Below are 25,504 nucleotides of genomic sequence, written 5' to 3' on the forward strand. Positions count from 1 at the left end.
ATCAATGTCTGTTTTTCCTCGGATGTGCTGTTCACATGCACACACACACACATATGCTGAGACAGAAGGAGAGGGTGAAGGGAAGGAAGGGAGGAAGTAAGGAGAGGAGGGACATTATGCTAGAAAACATTTGGATGGAATAGAAACAATGAGCAGGTTTCAAGTGGTAAGAGGTCAGTTCTTCAGGGGGGTGGTTCCCAAACGTCTCGGTTTGTCGATGTCCAATCCCAGCGCCCTTAGCTCCAGTTAAAACCCTCCCACTACCTGTGGTTGATGGTTCATCTACGGCAGATTGTAGAGGCATTTCCAGTGTGTCTCGCCACATGTGTCCCTGGCGGCCACAACAGTGTAAAAAGCCACAATCCTCTAGAGCATCATCACGCCTCACAAGCTTCAATTCACGTCTTAATTCAACCCCAATGTTCACTCCTCATTAGAAGCACTCTCCTCTGGTGAGAAAATGGCAGCCATGCCCACCAACGTAGAATTATGGGAGGCTGAAATGACGATGACAGTGTGTAGGAGGACGAGAGCCAACAGGCAGATCTTCAGTCGCCCGCTGCACAGTCTGGGGGAGGCGGCGGAGGTGACCGTGGCCCCCTCAGGCTGGCAGGAAGAAGCAGTCCTTTTTAGCGTCCCGCCTGAAGGGTTGTCCATTTTGGAGTCCCATCGGACGTCGCAGCACTCCGCCACGCTGTCTGACTGACGATCTCCCAAGAGTCCTGAGAAACAGACCACACAGGTAGAAAACATTGTAGGATGCAGCATATACAGTCAAACTTTTTATTCTTTGTCATTGTGTATTGTATGTTTTTTGGTAACATCTACTGCACGTGTGTCCGTTAAGGGAGTGGATCCCTCACCTGTGGTTCTCCCTAAGGTTTCTACCCTTTTCCCTGTTACAAGGGTTTTTTACCCCCTGGTAGTTTTTCCTTACCCTGGTCGAAGGTCTAAGGACAGAGGATGTTACCAACCCTGTGAAGTCCCGTGAGACAAACTATGTTTTGTAAACTGTGGGCTATACAAATAAAGATTGATTGATTGATTGAACACAATAAAACAGAGAGGAGTTTTGCAGCTTCAGCCCGGTTGGTGTCACTGATGTTAAAGTTCCACTTTGGCAGAAATGTGTTCTCTCTCCTAGGGCTACAAGTTTGTTTGGGAGTTGATCTCGACACATCATCTGGGCAGAACTTTTTTGTTTGGTATCTGACAACTATTGTGTGATTGGTCAGAAATCTGAAGTCGGCGTGGTTAATGCTTAGCGTGAGCGTTGTGTGCTGCAGTGTGAGGGGAGGAGTTCTGCACTTGAGTTTCTCATGAAGTAAGAATTGTCCTGTCCTCCAGAACTAACTTTGTTCTTGCCACCTTCTTGTGGGTTATGTACAGGCCTTTAGTGACATCTAATGGTGGCACTGCAAACTGTAACAAACCGAGGACTCTCCCCCCCCCCATTCTTTTTACCATGCACTTCAGTGAACTACGGTGGCCTTCACATACCAGAAAGGATGCTGTTGTGTAGTAGGCTTTTTCTTAAAAATATGAAATTCAGACTTTTTTTGTCAGTTCAGGCTGCTGAAGAAACACGACCCTTACATACAGTACATATACTGTAAAAGGCCTGTTATTTAATGCTTGTTATCACTGGAGTTTGTTATTATTATAGTATAAAACTTAAAGGTGCATTATGTAATAAATGTAAAGCAACTGGCCATAAAATCCTCCTAATATGTCACAGAGACTCAGGAATAATGTTCATATAACAAACTGAACTCACCAACAACAACAGTACAGACAAAATCTTTTGCAGACTTCAAATCATGTTTATGTTTTGAAATCATGTTTTGGCATGTGGCGCCACCTACCGCCGTCTACCAATCATTGCCGTTAGTAGAGTCTCCGCTGCCGAGCAACCATGGGTTGCCAGTTACGTCAGAAATCGAAACCTAAAAGACCTCGGTATTTTGAATTTGAATGTAGTAACCGTTTTTGGCCACATTCTTACATATGGCACCTTTAATTTAATTTAGTTTTTTACTCTAACATACATACATACATACATTATTGCTTATTATTTGCTGCAGAATTATTGCAACACATGACAATCCTGAATCCATGAACCTGCATTTAGGTAAAAAATAATCATAAAATACACTGGACAAGATAAATTAATAAAACACTTTTCATCACACTCAACATCAAACACACTTATAGGTAGTATATTACATTTCTGCCCATAAACCCTATAAAATGTTACACACTAGACCTTGAAAACACTTTAATAATGCTGTAACTGTCTTTATTCAGTTTGCTGTTGGAGGTTTTAAAAGTTTGCCATTGTCTTGTAAAGGTCAGCTGTGGCCACAGCACCACTTTTTTTTTTTACATGAATATATTTTGATGCCTCTGACTTTTAATTGGAATAATCAAACCGTTTTTATTCCCTCTCTGCCACTGAATCTCCATCCATAGCAACACGATATTCTTTAATAATCTTTTACCATAAAGTAAATCAAGTGATAATAGTGTAATAATAATCCTGTTTACAACCTTTGTTAACGCTGGTCCTTCACAGGAGACAGTGACCAAACACATAGCTCGTAGTTGGATGGAATAGAAAAAGGGAAAGGTTTTCTTTCATTTTAAATTTTCATGACTGAACTCAAGGTTGTTGTATGTTGTGGGTTGTTCATTTTGGATTTATTATTTAATTATGGAGTGGTTTTTATCTCAAACTTATAGACAGAACAAACAAAACAGAGCCAAAGAAGCAGCTCTTCCTCACCATACAAAATATGAATTATAACATCAACATTGATGATGCTGAGTGTTCCTCTGTCCCAAAATATTTCGTTTTAGATTATACAAATTTATTATTATCAGCTTGTAATCTTGCACATTTGCTACCACACAAATAAATATGCTTCATCACAGCATTTTGAAAGTGGCATAAAGTTTAAATAATGCAGTAAACTGCAAGCATTAACTGCATAATAAATGACCAGACAAAGAAAACTGAGGTATACAATAGAACAGCTTCATCTAAACAGAGCGAGTACTTCTGAATGAAGCCTATAAAACCAGCATCTACTGCAGCGATCATTTTAAAAGCAATACTGATTGTTACCTCATCAATAGTCCCACCCCACCCCTAAACTGTAAGTGGATCAAACCCAGCAGACCACAGTGTGCAGCTCTGATCACCACAGGGAGGCAGAGACACAGTGACCCTTGTCTGAACTTAAATTAAAGGCCACTGCTACACACGGGGCAATGCATCGCTGCATCAGCTGATGACTGTGGAAGTCATAAGTAGCCGGCGTGCAGAGTGAGTTGTCGCTGCACTCATCTGCACAGGGAAAACTCAGCTGGAGAGTTCTCATTGAAAGGCACAAGGAGAGGGCAGCTGATGGATGAGAGCAGATCTAGGTCAAGCTGATCTGGCATGGATGAAGTTATGTTCTAGACCAAAAACGTGTCAGGATTTTTAAAAACTGCAACTCAATCTATTTATTTAAGGGCACAAAAGTTTGCTATGATAAACACCAGGCGTTTTAATTATTCTACCTGATTAGTCGTCTCCTCAAGCCTGTGAGGGGGAAGTACATGTCATGCTGTGTTTGATTGGCATCTCCCTTATTGCTCTGTTGTGTTTACTGTACAAATATAATTCCGCTGAGGAGGCTCCATATTTTCTTTGAGCTTTCAACTTCACTTAGAAAAATAATAATCATTAAAAAAAAACATCCTATTGGCAAGTTGACTGTGAAAGAAAAGTGACATTATTATTGACCTCTGAGTTAGAATCTATCTCACTGTGTTGTTCTACACTGAATTAATCATTCAAATATTCACAGTCCACAACTGTGCTTACCTCATACAACTCTGTCTTTTGCCCCCTCTGTTTAAGGTTTAGACATCTGCAGTAGGGGTGGGTGAAAATATCGATTTTGTGATATATCATCACTTGTGCAATCCTATAATCGATACGCCAAGGCAAACATCGATATCTTAAATATCTTTAAGGTGCTCTAAAGTGCACAGTCCCTGCCAGAGTTTACTGCAGGATAATGGCAAAGAAAGCTACGCTAAGACATGCTCCACGTTCAATACATAGACTTTATGCACATTGTTCTCTATGTTGTGAACAATTAGAAAAATCCTGCACTTTTAACATTTCACATACATTTTGTTTTCTTCAGTTACACAGATCATGATGTATCGCTATATGATTGTCTCGCAATATATTTATTATCACAGAATCATTGTATTGTGATATTGGTATGGTGCACCAATAATGTATGGTGCATCATATCACATCGTAAGGAACGATGTGTTCAGTCAAGAAAATTAAAAATGAAAGAAAACATTTCCCTCCCTTTTCTATTCCATCCTACTAGGAGCTTTGTGATTGGTCACCGTCTACTGTGAAGGGCCAGTGTTAACAAAGGTTGTAAACAGAGCACAAAGGAGGTGCAGAAGAATTATCGCCTCCCTATTATCAATTGATTTACATTATGGAAAATGGTTATTAAAGAATTTAGTGTTGCTAGGGATGATTGAAACTGAATTGTCAAATATTATTTGACAATTCAGTTCAATTATCATAATATTATTATGATAATTGATTAATTGGAAAAAAAATGGACATTGAATAGCATTGTTCTTCAGCTTGAGGTTTAGGAAATGGAGATCAAGATTTTTCTTACAGACAGATAGGGGGTACATGGGTGGAGCTCCAATTGTCTGAAGGGGTAGGGGACTGTGAAAAGTTTGGGAACTACTGTACAAATAACACATCAATTAAAGGGCTCATATTACACCCTATTTCTCCAAGTTAAAGGTCACATAGAGTGGTCCTGTTGCACATAAATGTTAGTTATGGAGGTCTACTTACATATTAACTTGTTTTTATGGTCAAAAACCTCCTAGTTGCTGTAAACGAGCCGATTGAAATCCTCTTTTCTGACGCTGTTCGTCAGCCGCAATGTTTCAGAGTGAACTCTGACCCCCAGAAGACAGAGTCTTGTGATTGGCCAATACTATTCAGCACACCAACTCTCAGAAGCACAGCTCCCCCCCTCTGGAACGGTGGATGCACTGCTCCTCATTATCAACACTTTGTTTTAACAGTGTTTAAAAATAGCTTCTTCACGACTCCCATCCGCAGTCCCTTTTATGACTTTGACAGAGTCAGAAGACACTGTCGCTCGTGAAACACCTCCACAACGGACGTTATTCTTCTTCTGCGGTTCAATGTACGCAACCGGATGTGCCCGGACTAGTTCAGGAGAACCGCTGTTTACGTAACTATTACAGGATTTTCAGAGATCTCGCTGAGCCCCGAGATTACAATAAACACAGCGTTCTCAGCAGTGGCTGAACTGTTTGTTTAGAAACTTCAGGGCTTCATAAACAAGGTAATGACGCAGATACACACCAAAAAAACAGCGTTAATAGGAACTTCCGGTCGAGTTCAACTTTAAACTAGTTCCCTGGTGTACTAATGAATATGTCTGTGACATGTTTTGGTCAAAATACCGTAAGGATGAAACACCACAGCAGTTCAATCACCCTGCCAAAACAGCCCTGTTCAGAACGCTCTGTTTAGTAGTATCTCTTTAGATCCACCTTACAAGAATAATAATAAAAAAAAGAAGTTAAACGAAACTTAGCATTTGGAAAAGTGATAATTTGCAGGCTCAAGCAGGCACGTTGCTGTCATATATAACATGTATCTACTGGACAGATAAATCCTCTGAGGATGGAAGTTTGTTCAGAACTCTGTGCTGCACTGTGGAGCCAAGAATAGACTGATAGAATAGCAGACTTCAGTTTTCGGATACTGTTGCCCTTGCCAGCACTCTCGCGTGTTTTACGGACAAAGTGGAGCTCCGAGAGACAACAACTCCGGGAATTTAGCACATTGTGACGTCCCAATGAGTGCAGAAGTCAACATCCTGTGTTTTATCTCATGTACTTAGACTGAGGAGGACAGGCTTTTAGCCAGCAGGGCGTCCGGGCATCCTGGGGACGCCCTGTACTGAAAATAATAAGAAATTAGACGCCCCTACTTTTAGGCAGGACGCCCTAAAGACGCCCTATTTTTCCCCCGTTAACCACCGAAACGATGTTGTGATGACACGCGGGTATAGACAGGTGCATGCTGGTCGAAAAAACTACGGCCAGCGCGCGCCTGTCTATACCAGCGTGTATACCACAAGAGTCTCTTTGCATAAAAGCGAAACTTGGCTGCAGCGCAGCGCGGATTATGAACTCCCGGCAACAGGACTCTCTTCTCGCCGTTTGAGCAGTTAACTAAAGAGATCAGCTCATCTGTTGATGCATCTGTTATTCCCTTAAATACAGCGCTAAAGCGTCTTCTAAAAAAAGAATGAGACCACGGCGTGAAAATAATAAAAAGTGCGCTCTTCAGAATCTGTCAACACATTTTCTAAGATCTACTTGGATCCGCTGTATTTCATCGTGACTGTACTCGATCCTCGTCATAAAGATCATTATGTATGTGTCATATATGGATGTGTGGATAAAACTGCGCATAGAGAAATCCATCCATCCATTCTGCTTTGGATTCGGATCCGCGTACAGCGGCGCACAATGCAGGAGAGTGAAGAGCAGAGTCAGCAGGGGCGGTGCGCAGAAAAATAAGGCCCGCACCAGATGAGGGGCACCCTCTATAATTGCAATGCCTTGACTTTGGTGATGTCAGTACACACAGTCCAAGCCATAACAACAAAATTAGATTTAAAAACAAACAAAGATAAATAAATGTTACAAAATTGGCACAATAATTAATTTAGGTTTTTCAGTTTTTTTTCCATTTTGAGTTACTTGCCCTTACTTCATGAGTCACCATAATGATTCTTCAAAAAGCCTCAGAATGCCCCATTTTTACCTCAATTTTTCAAAAGCTCCGCAATTTATTTTAAGGGGGGACACCCTCTAAAAAAATCCTAGCTAAAAGCCTGGAGGAGGACCACAGAAACATGAGTGAGTCATCTTTTTTCACACTGATAGGGCCTCCAGAGTCCCAAATATAAGGATTTAAATTATTAAAAAGTTGGTTTTGCATAATATGTCCACTTTAAATAAGAAAACAATCGGCAGATTAATCAGAAATGCAAATAATCACTAACTAAAAATACCCAAATTAATGTGTATTTAATTTGTGTAGTAGTGAAATATTATTAGTTCACCTTTTCTAAACTATTACACAGTTAGGGCTGAAGTGTGTAACTTTTCAAAATAAATGAATGATGTCCTTCAAATCATTGTCAGATGAGCTGAATTCAATGCTGATTAAGTCCATCAGCTCCACACAACTCTCTCTGTGTTTCTCAGTAGAGCAATGTTTTGTTTTTGTGTCTTTGAAGACACATAGAGATGCAGATTACATCACAACTGACGAAGGGACAGTAGAAGCATAACAGTTACACAAGTAAACAATGGCATTATCCCACGTTCTCAGAAACATTAGTGTATGGACTTACAGTCGTCCTTTCAGAAGGCTCACCTGAGGTCTCAGGTAAGTCTGAGGTGGCAGCAACACTAACACTGTTTTGGTGACAGATGTTGCACACTGGAGCTTTAAATCAATTGATTTTATTTCAAATGGTTGGCCCTTCAGTCACTTTGATGCCAGGACTGCACCAAGCCCCTGGAAAAGAGGTTTGTGAACGTATTAAACTCAGGTAGAATTTTCTGGGAGGCTATGTAGTATGTATAGTTTCAAAAGGGGCAGCACACATGAAAACATCATCTCATGATGATGAAGCAGCAGCGTGAGGTGTGGTTTCTCTGCTGCCTCTGGTGCCAGGACAGCTCAAGATCATCAAGGGTAACTCTCAGATTGCATTTTATGATCTAAACAGAAAACTAGCTCCTTCCTGTTGCCATTTGAAGGTCAGTAAAAGCGACTTTCTACATTGTTGACATCAACCTTTTCTGATCACCGGGAGTCATTTTTTCAAACAGCTCCTTAGATTATTATTTTCCACTCAGTTACAGGCACATTTGTGGTCTATTTTGGTTGGTAACACTGCACACACCTGTGTGGGCTTTTCAGCTCATGATATTATGTTGCTTGTCTGTGCTTTGGCAATCAGCCAGTGTCTGCTCCTCTGTGGCGGGGTTCTTGGTGATTACTACTGTATAAATTGCAGTAAATATTGAGAGACGGGCCAAATTCAATTCATCAGTGCATTGTTAAACTGTCCTTGCATGAGCTTGGCAGCGCTGGAATGCACCACTAGATGTCATCAGAAAGCCTTGAGAAACACATCTCTTGTTTTCCTTGAGGAATACCATTCAGCCAATATGGAGACACACATTAAGGATGAATTAATACTGAGTGGCCTCATATAAAATGCTATTCACTGAGAGTAATGACATGAGGAGGCTCTCTCTTTCTGAGAGGAACATGAGGAGTTGGTATTAACCTGTGCAGATGAAGCTGGGGCTGCCGCCGTGGATCAGGTCGTCGTTGTCGGGCAGAATGAACGGACAGCTCTGCTGGACCTCCAGGCAGTACTGGTGGCACGGTACTTTCCTCTGACACGACTGCTGCGTGGTGGGGAAATACTGAGCACACAGCCAGGGCTTATAGGCCGTCTGAGGGGAAGAGAGACAAAAGATTACATGGAGTAAATATGTTGTGCTCTAGTTGAGGTTTGGTTTGAAAGTTATTTGGCTCCTCAAGCCTGTTAGGCCTCCCTTAGTTAAAAAGGAGCGTTCATTTTTAACCAAGAAGCAAAAACATATGCTTGGTCCTTATTTATCATCCCGACACATCATCCAGCAAAGTAATTACCTGTAAACCACTGAGCACCAGACACAAAATCTTTTCCTGAATAGATACTGAGCACTTAATGCATTAATAAAAGCTCAGGAGATTTCAGCCAAGGCCAGTCTGTTAGCAGAGCCACTCTGGATTAGTCTCACTGCAGAGAATTAACCAACAGAAAGCAAACCTCAGAAAATACAATGTAATGATTGGTTAGTTTATATAAATAATGACAGGCTGATGCAGCAGGTGGAGAACCTCATTATTTACTTTCAGAATAGTTAAAAGTTAAAGGTACTTTAATATCAGACAGGGGCTACAGCTAACATTTTCAATAAGTAAACTTCCAATCATTTCATTAGTTTGTTACCACACATTGTAATCACCAGTCACCAAGTGTGGAACAAATACTCCGCGCTCATAAAGAAGAAATAAATAGAACACAATAAAATGCCATTGCTGCTTTTTATGTACATTTTACAGTCTATTCTTGTGTTAGGATTGTAACACGTTCCTGCTTTTGTTTTTCTGATATCTGAAACTAAGTATTGCATTGACTCCTCCTTCTGTCCGAAACCAAAATATATTACATCAACCATCATATAAGGCAAAGAAAAGCACTGAATCTTTCACATTTTAAACAATCAACACAAATGTCAATTAGTCAATCACATTTACTTAACAAGTTTTAGCTTTGCACTGGATACATATATTCAGTCCAGGTTATATCAATGTCACACAAAACAAATTTACCTCAATAACTTCAAGTCTCTGTTCTCCTGCAAGAGCAATAATAAGACGCAGCATGTGATCGAAAATGCAGAGAATGTGCATAAGGAGACAGATGGTGACATGTACCAGCCAAAGCCTCAGGCCTGGAAAGCTTAGCAAAATAAAATGAACTCAGGGCAAACCACAGTCTGCTGGATTCATTCTCAGTGTAGCCTTTCCTTGATAAGCTTTTTTACTGGGATTACCACCAGAGAAGGGAAATTACAGCACCAAGAAACAGACAGTGTCTCATACAGAAGCTGTAATCTGATTTGTTTCAAACCGTCTCCTGTCACCAAAGTCTAACATGGTCAGCTGAAATTCTGATGAGTCCATGTGACCTTTGCAACGAGACCTTGCCACGCAAGTTCAGTTGTATACATGTTAACAAACGTTAACAGACGTTCCTTTGCAAGGACATCACACAAAACACTAACACTTTATGTAAAAGTAAATATTTGCTTTTCGAAAGTTTGACAAAGTCATTGATTTCTTTTTGGACTACTGTAAAGCCACAGTGTTAATAAGGTTAAAAAATTAGTAGAAATATTCATAATATTCATGCACACATGCATGTATTCATGGAGACACCATATTGTTTACTGCAGCTACGTAGGTAAACAACAGTCTGGATAAACAACTGATTGACTGACTAACAGGGAAATCAGTGAAATATCTGTTGTTAGGTAATAGGGATGTGAATCTTTGGGTGGCTCACGATTCGATTCCGATTCTTAGGGTCAAAATTCGATTCAAACCGATTCTCATTTCTTACAATTCTCGATTCAAAAATTGATACAATGCATAGTGTGTTAAGGCAAATTATGGCATCAAAACAATACAGTTTGTATAAGATAATGTGATCACACAAAGGCAAACTTAAGACAAAAGTTAACATTTATTCATTAAAAAACAAATAAAAACTTACTTACTGTACAAACAATAACTTGCATAAATAAAAGCTAAGGCTAGCTGCCTTTTTCTCCCAGAAGTTACAAAAATAAACTGTACACAAACTGGTGTTTTGTGTGGTTTTTCAAAGTAGAAAAGTTTTTTTCAAATATAGATTTTTGAAGTTTATGAATCGTTTCAGAATCGTGGATGATTAGAATCTCGATTCCAATGTGAATCTATTTTTTTCCCCCACCACTATTAGGTAATTGCAAGTACATCAGAATATTATAAACATTTGAGTATGCATTCAAAAATAAGTAAAGTGCCATAATAGTTGTTTTGATTGTGTTGAAAACTGGGAAAAATTGGTATTGAAACCGGGACATTAAAATGTTAACGATACATGTTTAGACACGAGACCCTGGGCTTGAAACTGCAATAGTCCCTGACAAATTTGCACAATATAATAATGTTTATATTATCACATTCAAGTGTATGTATTAATGTAGCCGTTATTTCCCGTATTGCTACTCATAGTTATGTTAACAACAGGAAAAGCATTCCAACCATTTTTATGTAAGAATATTTAATTTCCTAAATCTAAACATATAATATATATGTATATGTATAATACACATAACATATATGTTGATGTTTCTGTACTGACATATAACATGTTGTAGGTCTGTGAAAACCAAACTGCTAACAGAAGCTGACCCCAGGCCTGTGTCTGTGACATGCAGTACCATCACTTCCTGCATCTCACATGTTCCTGGCTCGTGTTAGCGAGGTTTGCAAGGTGATGTAAGGAGTTTTCCCTGATGTACAGAGGCGTATTCCTGTCATTCTGTGTCCACAGGCAGTGGCGAATATATGTGCACAGCACAGCATCATGTTTAACCCACACAAGGTTACTCTGTTGTCAGCATCAGCAACTTGGACTGTTCCATCAGAGTGGCTTCTATCAGTCACTGTGCCTCATGTGCCTGTGTCATGTATTCTTGCGACATATTATCCATTATGTCAAAAGACTAGAGTGCAGTTTTCACTGATCAAAGTGTGAAGGTAGTGATGTGGCACACTCAGGCAGTAGTGGTACAACAGTGATTTTCCAAGTCATGAATCATGGACAAAACAGACAATTACCAGCAATCAGATACCAAGAAGCTGAATAATAAAGTGTTCAACATTAACAGAGATTTAAAATAACAAATTAGGTTCAAAGGTGTTGGGGACCACTAAAGTGAAGAAAAAGGTTACATTAAAGATTTAGTTCTGTGTTTTTGAAGTGTGGTTGTATTGACACATTATCAACACTGGATTCACTGAGCTAGCACTGAGAACATGGCAGATTTGAGCCACTTAAAGGTCCCATAATACTCCCTATTTCTCCACGTTAACCTAGTTTCCTGGTGTCCTAATGAACATGTCTGTGACATGCTTTGGTCAAAATACCATAAGGATGAAGCACCACAGCAGAACAGCCCTGTTAAGAACACAATGTTTAGTAGTAAAACATAGTCCCTTATGTTTTGTTTTACTTTTTAAAAAAAAAGTAAAACAAAACATAAGGGACAGTAAATGACATCAGCCACAGAGGCTACTGGGAGCTAACAGCAGTTAGCATTTGGAAAAGTGATAATTTGCAGGCTCTAGCAGGCACATTGCTGTCATATATAACATGTATCCACTGGACAGATAAATCCTCTGAGGCTGTAAGTTTGTGTAGGACTCTGTGCTGCACTGTGGAGCCAAGAATAGAACTTTTAGCGGACTATGCGGACCCGTTTTCGGATACCGTTGCCCTTGTCAGCACTCTCGCGTGTTTTGCGGACAAAGCGGAGCTCTGCGAGACAACAATTACAGGAATTTAGCGCACTGTCACGTCCCAATGTGTGCGGAAGTCAACATTGTGTGTTTTATTTCCTGTACTTAGACTGAGGAGGATAGGGTAAGGCCTCCAGAGTCCCAAATATTAGTATTAAAATGATTAAAAAGTTGATTTTGAATAATATGGGTCCTCAAATGCTCACATAATAATAATAATCTATTGGGTTTTTCCATTATACAGGTTTAGCACTACTTGGCACTACTTTTTTTTTCTTTTTCATTGGGATAGTACCTACTACCTGGTGCATTTTTTGCAACCTGCTCTGGGGCGAAGTTCCAAGCGAGCTGAGTCGATACTAAAATGTCAACCAACTGCCGGCCACTGATTGGTCAGAGAGTGTCGTCAGTGGAAGAGTCATGAGCGTAACGTCTGACACTAGAAACAAACCTGACATTTTTAAAAACCAGCAAACGTATTACAGCGAGAAATACATGGCTGCTGTTGGCAAAAATACACAGTTGTTCATCAACTGGGTGCAGGCATCCCTGTGTTTGGTGGCTGGCGAGATCCAGATAAAACTGTGTCACAGCAGTTTTGCACAGCCGTGCTATGACGACCCTGCCTATGTTAAGGAGGTACTATGAATTACCCAAACTATCTATTTTTGAGAATTATTCTCTTTCCCAAACCAAAGTCACCAAAATGGCAGCACTTTAATCAAAGACTGTATTGATAATGTGTTAATACATAAACAATGACACTTCCAAAAACCTGACCTATCACTTTAAGTCCTTTAGCGCCTCTGGGGTGAACTGTGCATAGTGTGAAAAATTGCCTGTAGTATATCAATTGAGTCAGGGTTGACCGACTCTAAGTGAGGTCACCTGACCTCTATAGAATCAACCCTTATCTCGGCTAAAGGCTCCTTGCTCAACACAGAGGTTCCTTGTATGCTGTTTACGCTGAATCCCATTGATCCGTGACATAATTGAGGAAGGCTTTTGTAGCCTTTAAATGTATAATATGAGGTCATCAATCACTACTTTGACGCAATCAAGCCCATGGAAGTTTTGCATTTCCTGCCTCTTGCTAAATATTTAGCATCGGGGCTATGCAATCATAGCCACCCACGTTTGTCATCACAAACACAATCCCAAGGAGAAAGATGTCACAATGGAGAACACACTGCACGCACAGTTAATTATCCCCTGTGTTTTTTAACCACAGGGGAACATCTGCGGCTTGAAGATGGGATAGTTAACTGTCAATGCGGTTTTTAAAGTGTCATGGATGTTTGGTTAAATTACACCCAGCACCGCCACAGGGCTAAAAAGGTAAATCTCCAATTCTGCCCCTCCTCCCAAGTCACTTGTATCTCTAAATGCTGAGAAATCACACAGGGGGTCTGACGTACAAAGATAACAAATGTTGCACACGCAATTATAATAATTATAATAATCTGATTATGGCGATGTTGATGAGAATGATAATGATGTGGATTTGAATGTTGCGGTGAAATGAAATGTATTCCCGACATCTATGACTTCATGTTGATACTGTACGCATTAAACCCTCCCCCACGTTTTCCAGGAAGAAAACTCATCCTTTAAACACTTGATGCCAGATCAGTCTCCATTTTAATTTAGGTGACACTCGCTGTGCAGATTGCATAGGGAAAAACTATTTTGTTTCTGTGGATGTTGTGTCATAATAAACACCTTCATTCACACTATAGCAGCGACACATCTGTGTATGTTCAAGGGTGACTCAGATAAATCACACTGACACTTTAATTCCCACAATCCTCTGCTTTTAGCAGCAGTGTTCTCCTCATAGACGGCAGCTGAATGTGCAGAGGAGAGAGTGACTGAAAGCCAAGAAAAAAAATTCACCGTGATCTTTGATTACATGCATGTTTTAGTGGTTATGGGCTTTCTATCATTGTTAGAGATGGTAAATGCATGACTTAAGATTTTCAGATTTCTGTCTGCACAAATGGCTGCTCTTTAATTCATGATGATGTAGCATAAATTCTTGCCAGTGTTGAGATAATCTGTCTAGGGATGCCACGGCTATCAAGCGAGAACCAAAACAATACGACCGCAGTCAGACAGGAAATCTGGGTCCTCCTGAAGATGTATGCTGGCAGTTGCCAAGGTAACGGCTTTTTCTGCTTTTCATTAGAGCTCAATGGGTACTGCCCCACTCGCTGTTGGTTTTCTGTTTGTGTGCACACATTTTAGCCCACATTCACATCTCTGCATGTGTGTGTGTGTGTGTGCTCAACGTGAAAAGGGAAGCGTATGAGAGCAAATTGAGTTAGTCAGGAAGCAGGCCTGGAGTCTGATTTGATCAGTCTAATGTGTGATCAGTGTGAATGAGAACCTGGCACTGAAAGAGCTGCTGCCGCGATGTAGTTTCATCTACTTGTAGGCTACTGAGGCCTAGAGACACAGGCAGAGAAGACAACATGCTGGCAACCGTAACCACCAGGGTATTTACGCCTGCAGTCTATCTCAGTGCAGGCCCAGCCATGTCACCCCATTTAGGTGTTACATCTGCACTGAACACTTGAAATCTTCAGTTCTGTAGATGAAGTGAAGGAGAACGTGGTAATATAAGGCCAACGTTTATCAATAAAACATCTAAATGAAAGGCTCAAGCTGCAACAAGGATGACCAACTGATTGACTGACTAACTAGCGATGAAGTCATGGACTGCTCTTTTTCTGTCATACTTCTACACTCGGCCTGAAACAATTCAATATTTTCAAATTGAAATAAAAAGAAAGAAGAGAAAATAGCAGATCAATTGTTCTATTTTTTGATTGTTAAGGCTGCAACAATGAATCAATTCTTAAGTGATTTACTAAATACTACATTAAATGACAACTATTTATTTAAGTTGTTTTCAGTTCCTTTAATGTGACATGCTCTGGTGTCTATGCTCCATTTTGGACAAAACCTCTGCATTTTATGGACGAAAGAGCAAATCAATCAAGTGAGAAAATAATCAACTGATTAAGTGACAATGAAAATAATCATTGATTGATTGGTGATTAAATGTGCTAGCCTTACAGATGTATGCGTGTGTGTGTGTGTGTGTGTAGAATTGTGCAGAGGATCCATGATTGCACTGACTATTGTTACTCTGACAGTTTGCAGTTTTCATATTACACTATTTTTATTTTTATTTTCTATTTCCGTTCTGACAGTTTGCATGAGCTCTTATGTTTTCAATTATTTTCACTCTTTTGTAAATAACTATTTTCTATTTTACTGTCCTTATATGATTTATCGGTTGCTCTCAATGCACACAACTCACCAGAGCAAATTCTCAGTATTGTGTAAACTTTACCTGACAATAAACCTGATTGTGAAAAGGCATATATTAAAAGGTTAATCAAATGATTTTATGAATTCCATACCAGATCTTACAAATGAAGATTGATATTGGAAAATATTTTTTGTGTATCCAGCCCTAGTTCAGATAAGGATAAGTTTACATTTAAAAAACATTTAGTTCACAATACAACATTTATTATTATATGGATGCACCAGTCCAATTAACAGCACAAGTCGCTCTTTCAATGGAGACAAATAAGTCCAATTTGTTTTTGCTAATTACAAAAAAGAGAAATCATAATTTGAATGAATTTTAGTGCTCGTAGTTTTACTCAGCACATAAAATAATTGTCAGAATGCACATTTTTGTTCTTACATTGTGTTCTCTTGGAGCATCAATCAATCAATCTGATAGCAAAAAGCATTCTCAGATGAAATGGTCGAACAACCATGCCTCAGTGGTGAGTGTGTGTGTGTGTGTGTGTGTGTGTGTGTGTGTGTGTGTGTGTGTGTGTGTGTGCGTGTCAGTGACACTGTTTTGTAACGTACTGATGTTGCGACCAGCAGGCAGCAGGCTGCACTACATGTAAGAGGATGGAGAATTACTGAGCTAAATGTAGCGTCACATAAATTAGCAGCAGCACAGGAAGAGAAACATTAACGATGAAATGAAATGATCCTCAGTTGATGTGAAGATTTCCTCTCAGTGTGGCTTCAGGGTCATCCACAGCTCAGCACAGGTGGATCTACAACATCCCCACCTGACACACTAAATGTTGTAAAACCAGCTCAGTGTCTCAGGCTGACAGCTTGTGTAAATCAGACATGCAGAGCGACTCTCCCTCTCTTTCTGTTTCACCTGGGTGCAGGGCTTCCCTTTGCAATTCCCCTTCACATGTCTGTCAACTGACACAGACAAGACTGTGGGAGAGCCTGTCTGCAGACAAAGAGGAACCACTGGAGGAGCTGCTGTTGACGTGCACGTGTTCACTGAATATGCATTCGGCAGCAAAGGTACCAGTGTTAGGAAATGTCAAACACAAAAAATATATGGTAATTAAAACCAATAATTTCTTTTTAACTAAGCGTGCAACAATTAATTACACTTAAATATGAATATTTTCTGGGTGCAGTAAACTGAATATCTTCATTCTGAGGTCTGGGAAACACAGAGTGCCTTTTTAATGGACCAAAAATGAGTTGAAGCTCTACTTTAAACGAAAAACTATGTAGAATTAAAATCACTGCTAATTCACCACAACCTGGTCTTTAAACAACAGATGGAAGTGGATGAGGAACAGAGACTTAACAATAATTATTCCTTAGAGGACGAGCACATGAAACAAGAAAGAAGTTCTGGGAACCCAGTGCTCCAGCAATGCTATAACATCATGTTCAAGTAGGTGGGGTCTGGCAATTTATCCAAAGCCACTCACACATATAACATCTCCTTCTGTGGCTCATGCTCCGCCTCTCTACAAGAAAAACTATTAAGACTGTTTTTGCAGCCCTCCTAATGGATGGTAAACAAATGTGCAGCAGTGGAAAAACTTCACCTCGCAGAGACACAGTTTTAGTTTGGTTGGGTTCATTTGTTCCTAAATGGATTTATAGCCACAGCACAACAAGCACAATAATGACACACCATTACAGATGTTTATGCAAATGTGTTTAAACATTGGGCCACATTTCAACCCCAACAACCCCACTATAATTCTAACATTCACTGATCTCACTGCTATCTTAGCTCTGTTAGCCGTCTATCGACACTCTTCATTAGGGGTCGGAATCACCAGAGACACCATACGATATTATCCGATATTTAAGTCCTGACACAATATTATCACAATATTTTAATCCCGATATGATATTATCGCGATATTGCAAAATAGTATTTGCAAATCATATATTGCGATATAGAACTGTCCAGGGTGTACCCCGCCTATCGCTCTATGTCAGCTGAGATAGGCACAGCACCCCCCGCGACCCTCCTGTGGTAAATAAAGCGGTAGATGATGGATGGATATAGCGATAAAGTTGGTGCTATCTAGTGGACTGAAACGTCAACTGAATATTTTTTGGATTATTGGTAACATCCGTTAAAAATTATAGAATTTTAACACTAATACATTTTATAGCAGTTTTCATAAATTTAAAATGATTAATTAAAAAAAGGAAAACAGACATTCAAATAAGTTAAAACCATTAAACAATTTTACACTTTATATAATATTGTGATATTTCACTGTATCAATTTTACAGTTGCTAGGTTTTCCAATTTAATCCTGTAAAAGAATAGGAAATATATATATATATTTTCTATTCTTTTACAGGATTAAATTGGAAAACCTAGCAACTGTAAAATTGATACAGTGAAATATATATATATATATATATATAAAATAACGAGGGCTGCAACGATTAATCTAAAATTTGGACTTTTTACTTACTAATTTAGATTCTAAATTAATCGTCAACTATTTTCATAATCAATTAATCTTTTTGCTAAAAATTAAATGCTGAGTTTCTCTGATTTTTCAGTGAATATTTCGTGGTTTCTTTGTTCCATTTAAAATAATACCGATCAACATTTTTCCACAGTTTCTTACTTTTTATGCAGCGAATATTGGAAGTACTAGGATATTCTTGGAAATAATCAACAGATGTAAATAATGGTTAGTTGCACTCCTAAAATTTACCATATGTGTTTATGCTGCAACACAACAGGGGGAGCTTTAATCTCATTTGTTTCTGAAGATAATCTTTTTTCTGGACAGTTATATGACTCTTCTAGTCGTTGATTGGCTCCAAAGTACAGTACCGTGTGTGTGTATTTAGCCATTATGATGTCTAGTGTGTGCACAGTGATGAAGTAGTAAAACAAGTCATAAAATTGTGAACCCAGATAATGACAGTCTATTCCTGAGCCGAACGCCACAAATCAAGAGGCAAGTTAACTGTACTCATGTAGAGTTAAAGCTTCAGGGTATGTTAAAACTTGAACGGAACACGGCGTGAAGTATCAACACTCTCTCTCTTTCTCTGCAGCAGGACAGTGTTGTCACACAAAGTCACTGACACACTCACACACAGACAATGCTATAAAGTGGAATTACAGCCGCAGCTATAAAAAGCGTATGAGTCAAGCTACGCAGTGAGATCCCAGTTAGAAGCTGAATGACACAGATCATTACCACTCACACAAATCATGGCATCGGTACAACAGGAAGTGGCTCTCACACTACCTGGGCTATTTTCAGAAGTGTTTCTTCATTTCATTACAGCCAGGATGTGTTTTGTTTTTTTAGCACTGTAATGTACTGAGTGTGCAAAAAAATCCAATCGAGATTCTTGATAATGAAAAGACTTATACTGTATAAGAACGCGTTTTTAAGAAAGACTGGGCGGTAAAACTACCAGAGGAAAATTTGCATATGCTGCACATGACATGAAAGAAAAGAAACACCATCAATCTTGGCAAAATGTTGTGACAGGACTTTGATGCACTAACATCTCAAATCACAGCAGCTGCTGCGGGTCACTGACGCAACCCTTGGATAATTCAGCAGGACAGGGATGTAAACAGGTGTCTGTCTGTCTTCCTGCATCGATGTCCACACTTATTACATCCCATTCGCTGGTGATGTAACATATCCAGACGCTGTATGTGAGCTTCAGGAAAATGACACTCTGAGGCTGAGTGGCCTCAGTGAATTAGATGGTTTGCAATTTCAGTGCAACCCCTAAACCGTTCAACTTCCCCCATGTGCTCAGAAAAGTCATCCATCCATCCATCCATCCGTTATCGACCGTTTTATCCTCCGCCGGAGGATCGTGGGGGGGTACTGTGCCTATCTCAGCTGACATAGGGCAGTAGGTGGGGTACACCCTGGACAGTTCGTCAAAAAAAAATATCAGACATATTTTTAGTGTTGCTCTCGAGACATGGCAGCATAAGATGGTTCCTTTGTAAAGCAAGGTCCTTGCCTATAATACAAAACCATTTTTTTTTTTTGGTAGCTGATGCTACCAATATTTGTGTGTCTTTTTTGTTGCCGTGCGTTGTCGCAGAGAGAGCCGTGACATGTCGCATTATCGTCAAACGGGGTCAGCCTCTGACTCGTGACTCTTCAAAAACGGTTTGCTTGTCGTGAGGCTGCTGTCTGTGGCTAGCGTTAGCCGTGTGGCTAACGTTCAGCTGGTTAGCTCACAGTCCACAGCGTGTTGGTGGAAACACTTGTTTGTGACAAGAGACAAAGGTCAGACAAAAAAAGAAAAAGAGAGGGGTGTTGTTGTTGTTTACCTGTTGACCTGGTATTTATTTCTAACTAACAATTATTTATGTTTAGTTACTGTTGTGAAATCTTAAAGTGGTAGACTTTGTTTTACAACAGAAAAACATTTTAGTTTAAGTACTAAAATGAGGTACTATTTGGTACCAGTACCAAATTCGAGATAATGATACCGGTACCGCATTGGTTCAATTATGAACGATACACAACCCTAGTAACCGTACTAAATGTTTACATGATGCAAAAACACACGCACAAACCTCTAAAAGAACAAAGTTTCAAAGGCAAAAACAGTAAACAGAGGCCTTGATTAGTGATCCATCAATCATATTGACAGTCTTGTATGGGTTTCCAGGAACAGGGAACCTTTAAACTGGAAATGCTACACAACATCACATGGCATTATTGGAAGTTAGAGCATGAGAGCAGACTGACAGGATCCGAGACATTTCTATGATCGCTGTCATTTATGTCAGCTCCTGATTCATGTGCGGACATGGAGGATCAGATCCATCAGCGCATGATGGCGAAGATTGCATCATTTTCTCTGAATTATAATTTGTAGATTAGTTCTGAGAAAACGTGATCATGAATGTGCACGGCAGGATTTGTTTTCAGCCTGCTTTTGCACGCAGATGCATGTAAACAGGTAGACGTAAGCGATGGCTTGTAAATATCTGCTGCGGGGAAACAAACCCAATTTAAACTGGACAAGAGGTCCTTTTCCAGTTTTGGTCTCATGTCGAGCAGATTAAGACGCTCTCTGGTCACAGGATCCAGGTTGGCTCGATGCCAGCTCTGCAGCTCGTCTTCTGTAGAGGTTTAAAGAATTCATTTTCAGCTGGATCAGAGTTCAGAAAAGCCGCTGAATAGGTCAGTGTGGCTCTGCTTTCTCTATCGACACAGTGCCTGCTGACTGCAGGAGGCTCGACCTAAGCCCAGGACATATTGACTGAACCCTCCCCCCAAAGATGTCGCTTCAGGATAAACATGGATGCATAAATGCTGAGCGGGGGGTAGGAGGTGCTTCGACAAACAATAAAAACTGGACTGAGCACATGCTATGCATTTATTAATCACATCCCAGAAACCTCAACTCAGCACTAGTCCCTGAAGTTCACAGGCTCTGGTTAAGCTATGGCACATTCAGTGCACATTAGAAGGAATGGTCTGACAATTTAGGAAAATACTGTATTTGACCCATAGTCATGTTTGTGTGGTCACATAAACAAATAGCAGGGGGGAGGGAGTAGTTCTGACACAAAAGTGGGCCCTGGTCCTGTTCTGAGTGGGTCGTGGACAGATGTTGGACATGGACATGATGTTGGTGTTGATGTCTACTGCCATTTTGTGCCTATAATATGTCAACAGAAACATAGGAGGATCCTTGTTATGAACCAGCTGACCAGACTCCTCACACACATACCATCAAGTCAACATATCTCACTTCCTTTAGACCTGGCCTTCAGAATAAGAGCCACTGACTTTGAATATAAACACACTGGCAATAAAAAAAAAATTATGAAGTTCAGTTTTATTTTTGTGTCAACGTTCAGAGATAAAATGGTCAATACCATTGGTAATACATTAAGGATAGAAAAGGACAGCGACCTCAGTGTTGATATGCCGTGAAATGCTTGCACACAAGACCATGAAACCATCCAAACTGAGGCGCCATTTAGAAATAAAACATCCCAAGTGCAAAGACAAGCTGGTGGAGTTTGTTCAAAGACAAAGATATGCATAGAAGCTTCATGCACGTGCATGAAGCTGAAAGAAATAGAATCAAATGTCAAAACTGCACAAAAAATAAGGGCACAAATTATATTTCACTTCTATGCACAACTGCGTAGTTGTCACATTCCTGCTCAGTCTGTGCCCCAAAAGTAAAGAGATGCATATAAGTTAAATATTTCATGTTGTGGCCTTATGTGTTTTGCACATTCACTTTTATACATGTAGTTGTCTAGTTCTTCCTCAGTTTCTTATTGTGCTCTGAAATTCTATAAAAGTGGGTAGTGAATTAATGTCCATGGCAGAGGTTGCGCTAGACTTTTTTGTTGTCTGTCATTTTGACTGACAGGGTCATACAAATCCTGTCATAAGCTACTTTCACCGGTCACTTCAATTTTTTAAATGATAATAAATATTCAATTGCATTTCATTTTAATTCATTTTTAATTAATATTCAGTCCAAAAAAGCTGAACAAATAATCCACACCGTGGATACACACATCAAGCAGAATATGAAGAATATGTAACTTTTTCTCCGCAGTAACAAAAACATCTGACTGTGGCCCCAGTAGCTACATATGAACAATGAATAGTGAAATATGAGCGGGTCACAGATGCGCTCCAAAGCCTCCTGTCCATAGCTCTTTAACACGCTGTCAGCACCACCCGGATTTTTCCATCCTCCGTCCTCAGCCAGGAGAACTCCTGCTCCCACTGAACTCTGTACTCCCGCCTCACCTCCTTGCTGCCGCTTCCTCGCTCCGCCGAGGCCAAGGGCTGAGTTTGTCCTTCATCTTCATCTGCATCTATCCCTCTTTTTTCACCTCTTATCAAAATCATTATTGGGCTTTTTAAAGAAACTTCTGACACTCAACTGCTGTGACATTTTTATTTTTTTCTACTTTTCTTCTTCTACAAGAGCCAATTACTGGAATATGGTCTTCGCCACCAAGTGGTCAGGTTTTTCCGTTGCCGTTTTAAAAAAAACGGTCAATGATGGAAAATATTCGGTTAACGCGACCCCTGGTCCATGGTCAATGTGGGTCCCAGGGTAAGACAAGTTGAGAAATTCTGTATTAGTGTATGGATTCAATATAGGAGATACAGTACATTCAACATGGAAGATGGTTATTGAAGCTATTCTATGCTATTCTTGATGTTATTGTTTACACAGTGTTTCAAACATGGAATTAACACTGCTACAAGTAGCTATAAGCATGAACCTTATAGTAGTTTGTCACCATATTGATCAGGACGAAGAATAATCTTTATGAGCTAAGAGGTAAAAGCTAAAACAGCTACACTTGTAGCTGCTATGCATATGTTGGTCAATGTATGGAACATGGGTAAATTGTATTGTATGTTGTTCTGACCGCGTGTTGACCCTCCACAATTGAGTGTCCACAGAAAACAAAATAACATGTGAAGAATGGTGTCAGCTAATGTTCACTTTTCAAGCTAACTGCTGTAAATGACAATTATTAAGTGTGGGCAGTATTGTCAGCAAAGAGCTGAGAAGGAACGATTGGCCTGAGGGCTGAGGGGAGAGAAGCAATCGGCATTATAGATTCAGTATGCGTGAAAGGGGGAAATGTGAAAGGTCATGGTGTGAATGATGGCCAATAGATAACTGTGGTAAAGCCAGGGGAAGATTCTTATGCAACACTATCAACATTCCCATCAGTCACTGTCACTGAATTCATTAAAAAACGTAATTAAAAGCCTTGTGTATTTGCATAATACAAGATTCTTCAGTCAATCCCAGTCTTTACTTTGTGCTAAATGCTAATGCTAATTACTGACTGTACTACTCAAGGCAATAATCTGGTGACAATTTGTTTTCCATTCTTCATCAATTACTAAATTAGTTGTCAAATAATTTTTTCCTGATTTTTCAGCTTCTTAATGTGAATATTTTCTGGTTTATTTGCTCCATATAACAAAGAAATTAATAGTTTTGTTTTTGAACATTGGGAAACACTGATCAACATTTTATCAACATTTCCTGACATTTTATGGACCAAATACATACTCAATTAATCAAGAAAATAATTGACAGACTAATCAATTAAGAAAATAATTGTTAGTGGCAGCCAGAGATACAATACTTATTCCAATATAGAGGTGATGATATGATACATTACAATATATTGGGATACTTTAAGCCAGGTGATATAATGCCAATTTCCCCCAAAAATATATATTTTAAGAAAAACTAGTAGTAAAAAACACAATTTGTATAGTTTTCTAGTGATAGGAATGGAAGGAGGGGGAAGAGTCAAATGGCCAAAAAACCTTCAATAAAACACAAACCATCATCTGAAAATGTATGTCAAAAATGTAAAGAATGCAGCATTTCAGGACAGGGTTTCCACACCTTGGTTGACATAGGATTCAAGGACTTTTCAAGGACTTTCCAGGACCAATTCTCACAAATCCAAGGACCGAATGTGCTGACACAGCTTAAGATGGGAAGGCAAATTGTAAGGGCCGCTTCACCCATGGCTTCCACGTTTATTAATTAGCAGCACGCTCTGCATCTGGCCAAGTGATCAGTCAGACTTTGTAATTTTATTTGGTGAGCCAGAGACCTTTACATTTGTCAGTATATACACAATAAGTGATACTTTTCTCTTTTTTGTCCTTTTTTTTCTTTCTGAAGATGAAACCGAGTCCGTGTTAGTAGACTCGCTTGCCCTCTCTTGCTTAACGTTACTCGCTCATTGTTCTGCATGGAATCTCACGTCAACGGTGGAGAGAGTCACAGTGGACCGTGTCCACAACAACACTGGTAATTACGACTCAACATTTGATGTTTGTTAATAGGTGTCGTGTGTGCAATGCAATGCAATTTTGTGGGGAGAAACAACGCAAAAAAAGAGTGGATGAATTCATGGCTGGGAGGAGGGAATCAACTTGGATTGTACAAGTTACAGTACTGAACAAAAGTATGCAACATCCGTTTCCCAGTCAACTTGCCATCATTGGTTATTGCGGGATTCTGCTCACGCTCCAACCTCTGTTCACGCGTAAGCAACAAACATGTTTAATACATACGATTTGAAAGACTCTGATGTGTCCAATGACATTAAACCACACCTGTTAACCCCTCACACTACATGATCATCTGGACAGATAATCTGTTGAAATCAGCCTAAAACCGTAAGGCAACCACGATTGTCAGAAGGGCCAGATCGGGACCAAAATCTGGCCAGTTATCCTCTATTGTGGGCCAGGCTTTCCTCACTATGTAGGCATGGGTATGTTAGCATGGTGTCAACATTTGCTAATTAGCACTTTAAACCAGTGAGTCATACAAGTCATTGGGGAAGGAAAGGCATGAGGAAAATACATGCCATTATTTTGACCCTGAGGTCATGAGTCCAGAAATAATGGTCATTCATCAAATTAAAAATTCAGCCTACTGGTTGGGTTCCAGTTAAAAGTAGCGCTTGGGCATTAATCACAATGATATACTATACTTCAAAAATGTCAATAAAGCAATCCAAGAATGTGACGTTCATATAAAGTACAAGGACAAATAGAAGTTAAACAGCCAAGAGGCCTTTCATTACGCCTACACCAGGAGCCTGACTTTAGTTCCTGCAGTGATACGCCCCCCTTCTCATGCCTGCCACCAATGCCGTCAACACCACAGCCTTGAAAAGCAGTCCTCACATCTCTGGATCATATTACTGCAGTTGTTGAGTGTGGGTATTATAAGAGTATTGTGAAGAAATTAGATAATGCCTGCCGATTTGCGTTTAACTTTTACTCCAACATAGCTGAATGCTGTTGAAGAGAGCGTTATTGTGATTCAGCTCCTCGAAGCTTA

The 25,504-nt window shown here is 39.7% G+C and overlaps 1 protein-coding gene across 1 annotated transcript in view; it reads right to left on the reverse strand.

The window, feature by feature from the left end:
• Nucleotides 1-423: 423 nt before the first annotated feature.
• The window catches only part of nalf1a (NALCN channel auxiliary factor 1a), a gene marked incomplete at both ends in the record, with an annotated part of 39,225 nt that continues 14,144 nt past the window's right edge, over nucleotides 424-25,504 (reverse strand). The window contains 2 exons of the mRNA XM_083893474.1: nucleotides 424-722; nucleotides 8,460-8,631. Of these exons, the coding sequence (XP_083749600.1) occupies nucleotides 424-722; nucleotides 8,460-8,631 (471 nt within the window). The remainder of the gene's footprint in view (nucleotides 723-8,459; nucleotides 8,632-25,504) is intronic.

Source organism: Microchirus variegatus (genome assembly GCF_963457635.1).
Source record: "Microchirus variegatus genome assembly, chromosome: 1".
In the NCBI taxonomy this organism is placed as follows: Eukaryota; Metazoa; Chordata; class Actinopteri; order Pleuronectiformes; family Soleidae; genus Microchirus; species Microchirus variegatus.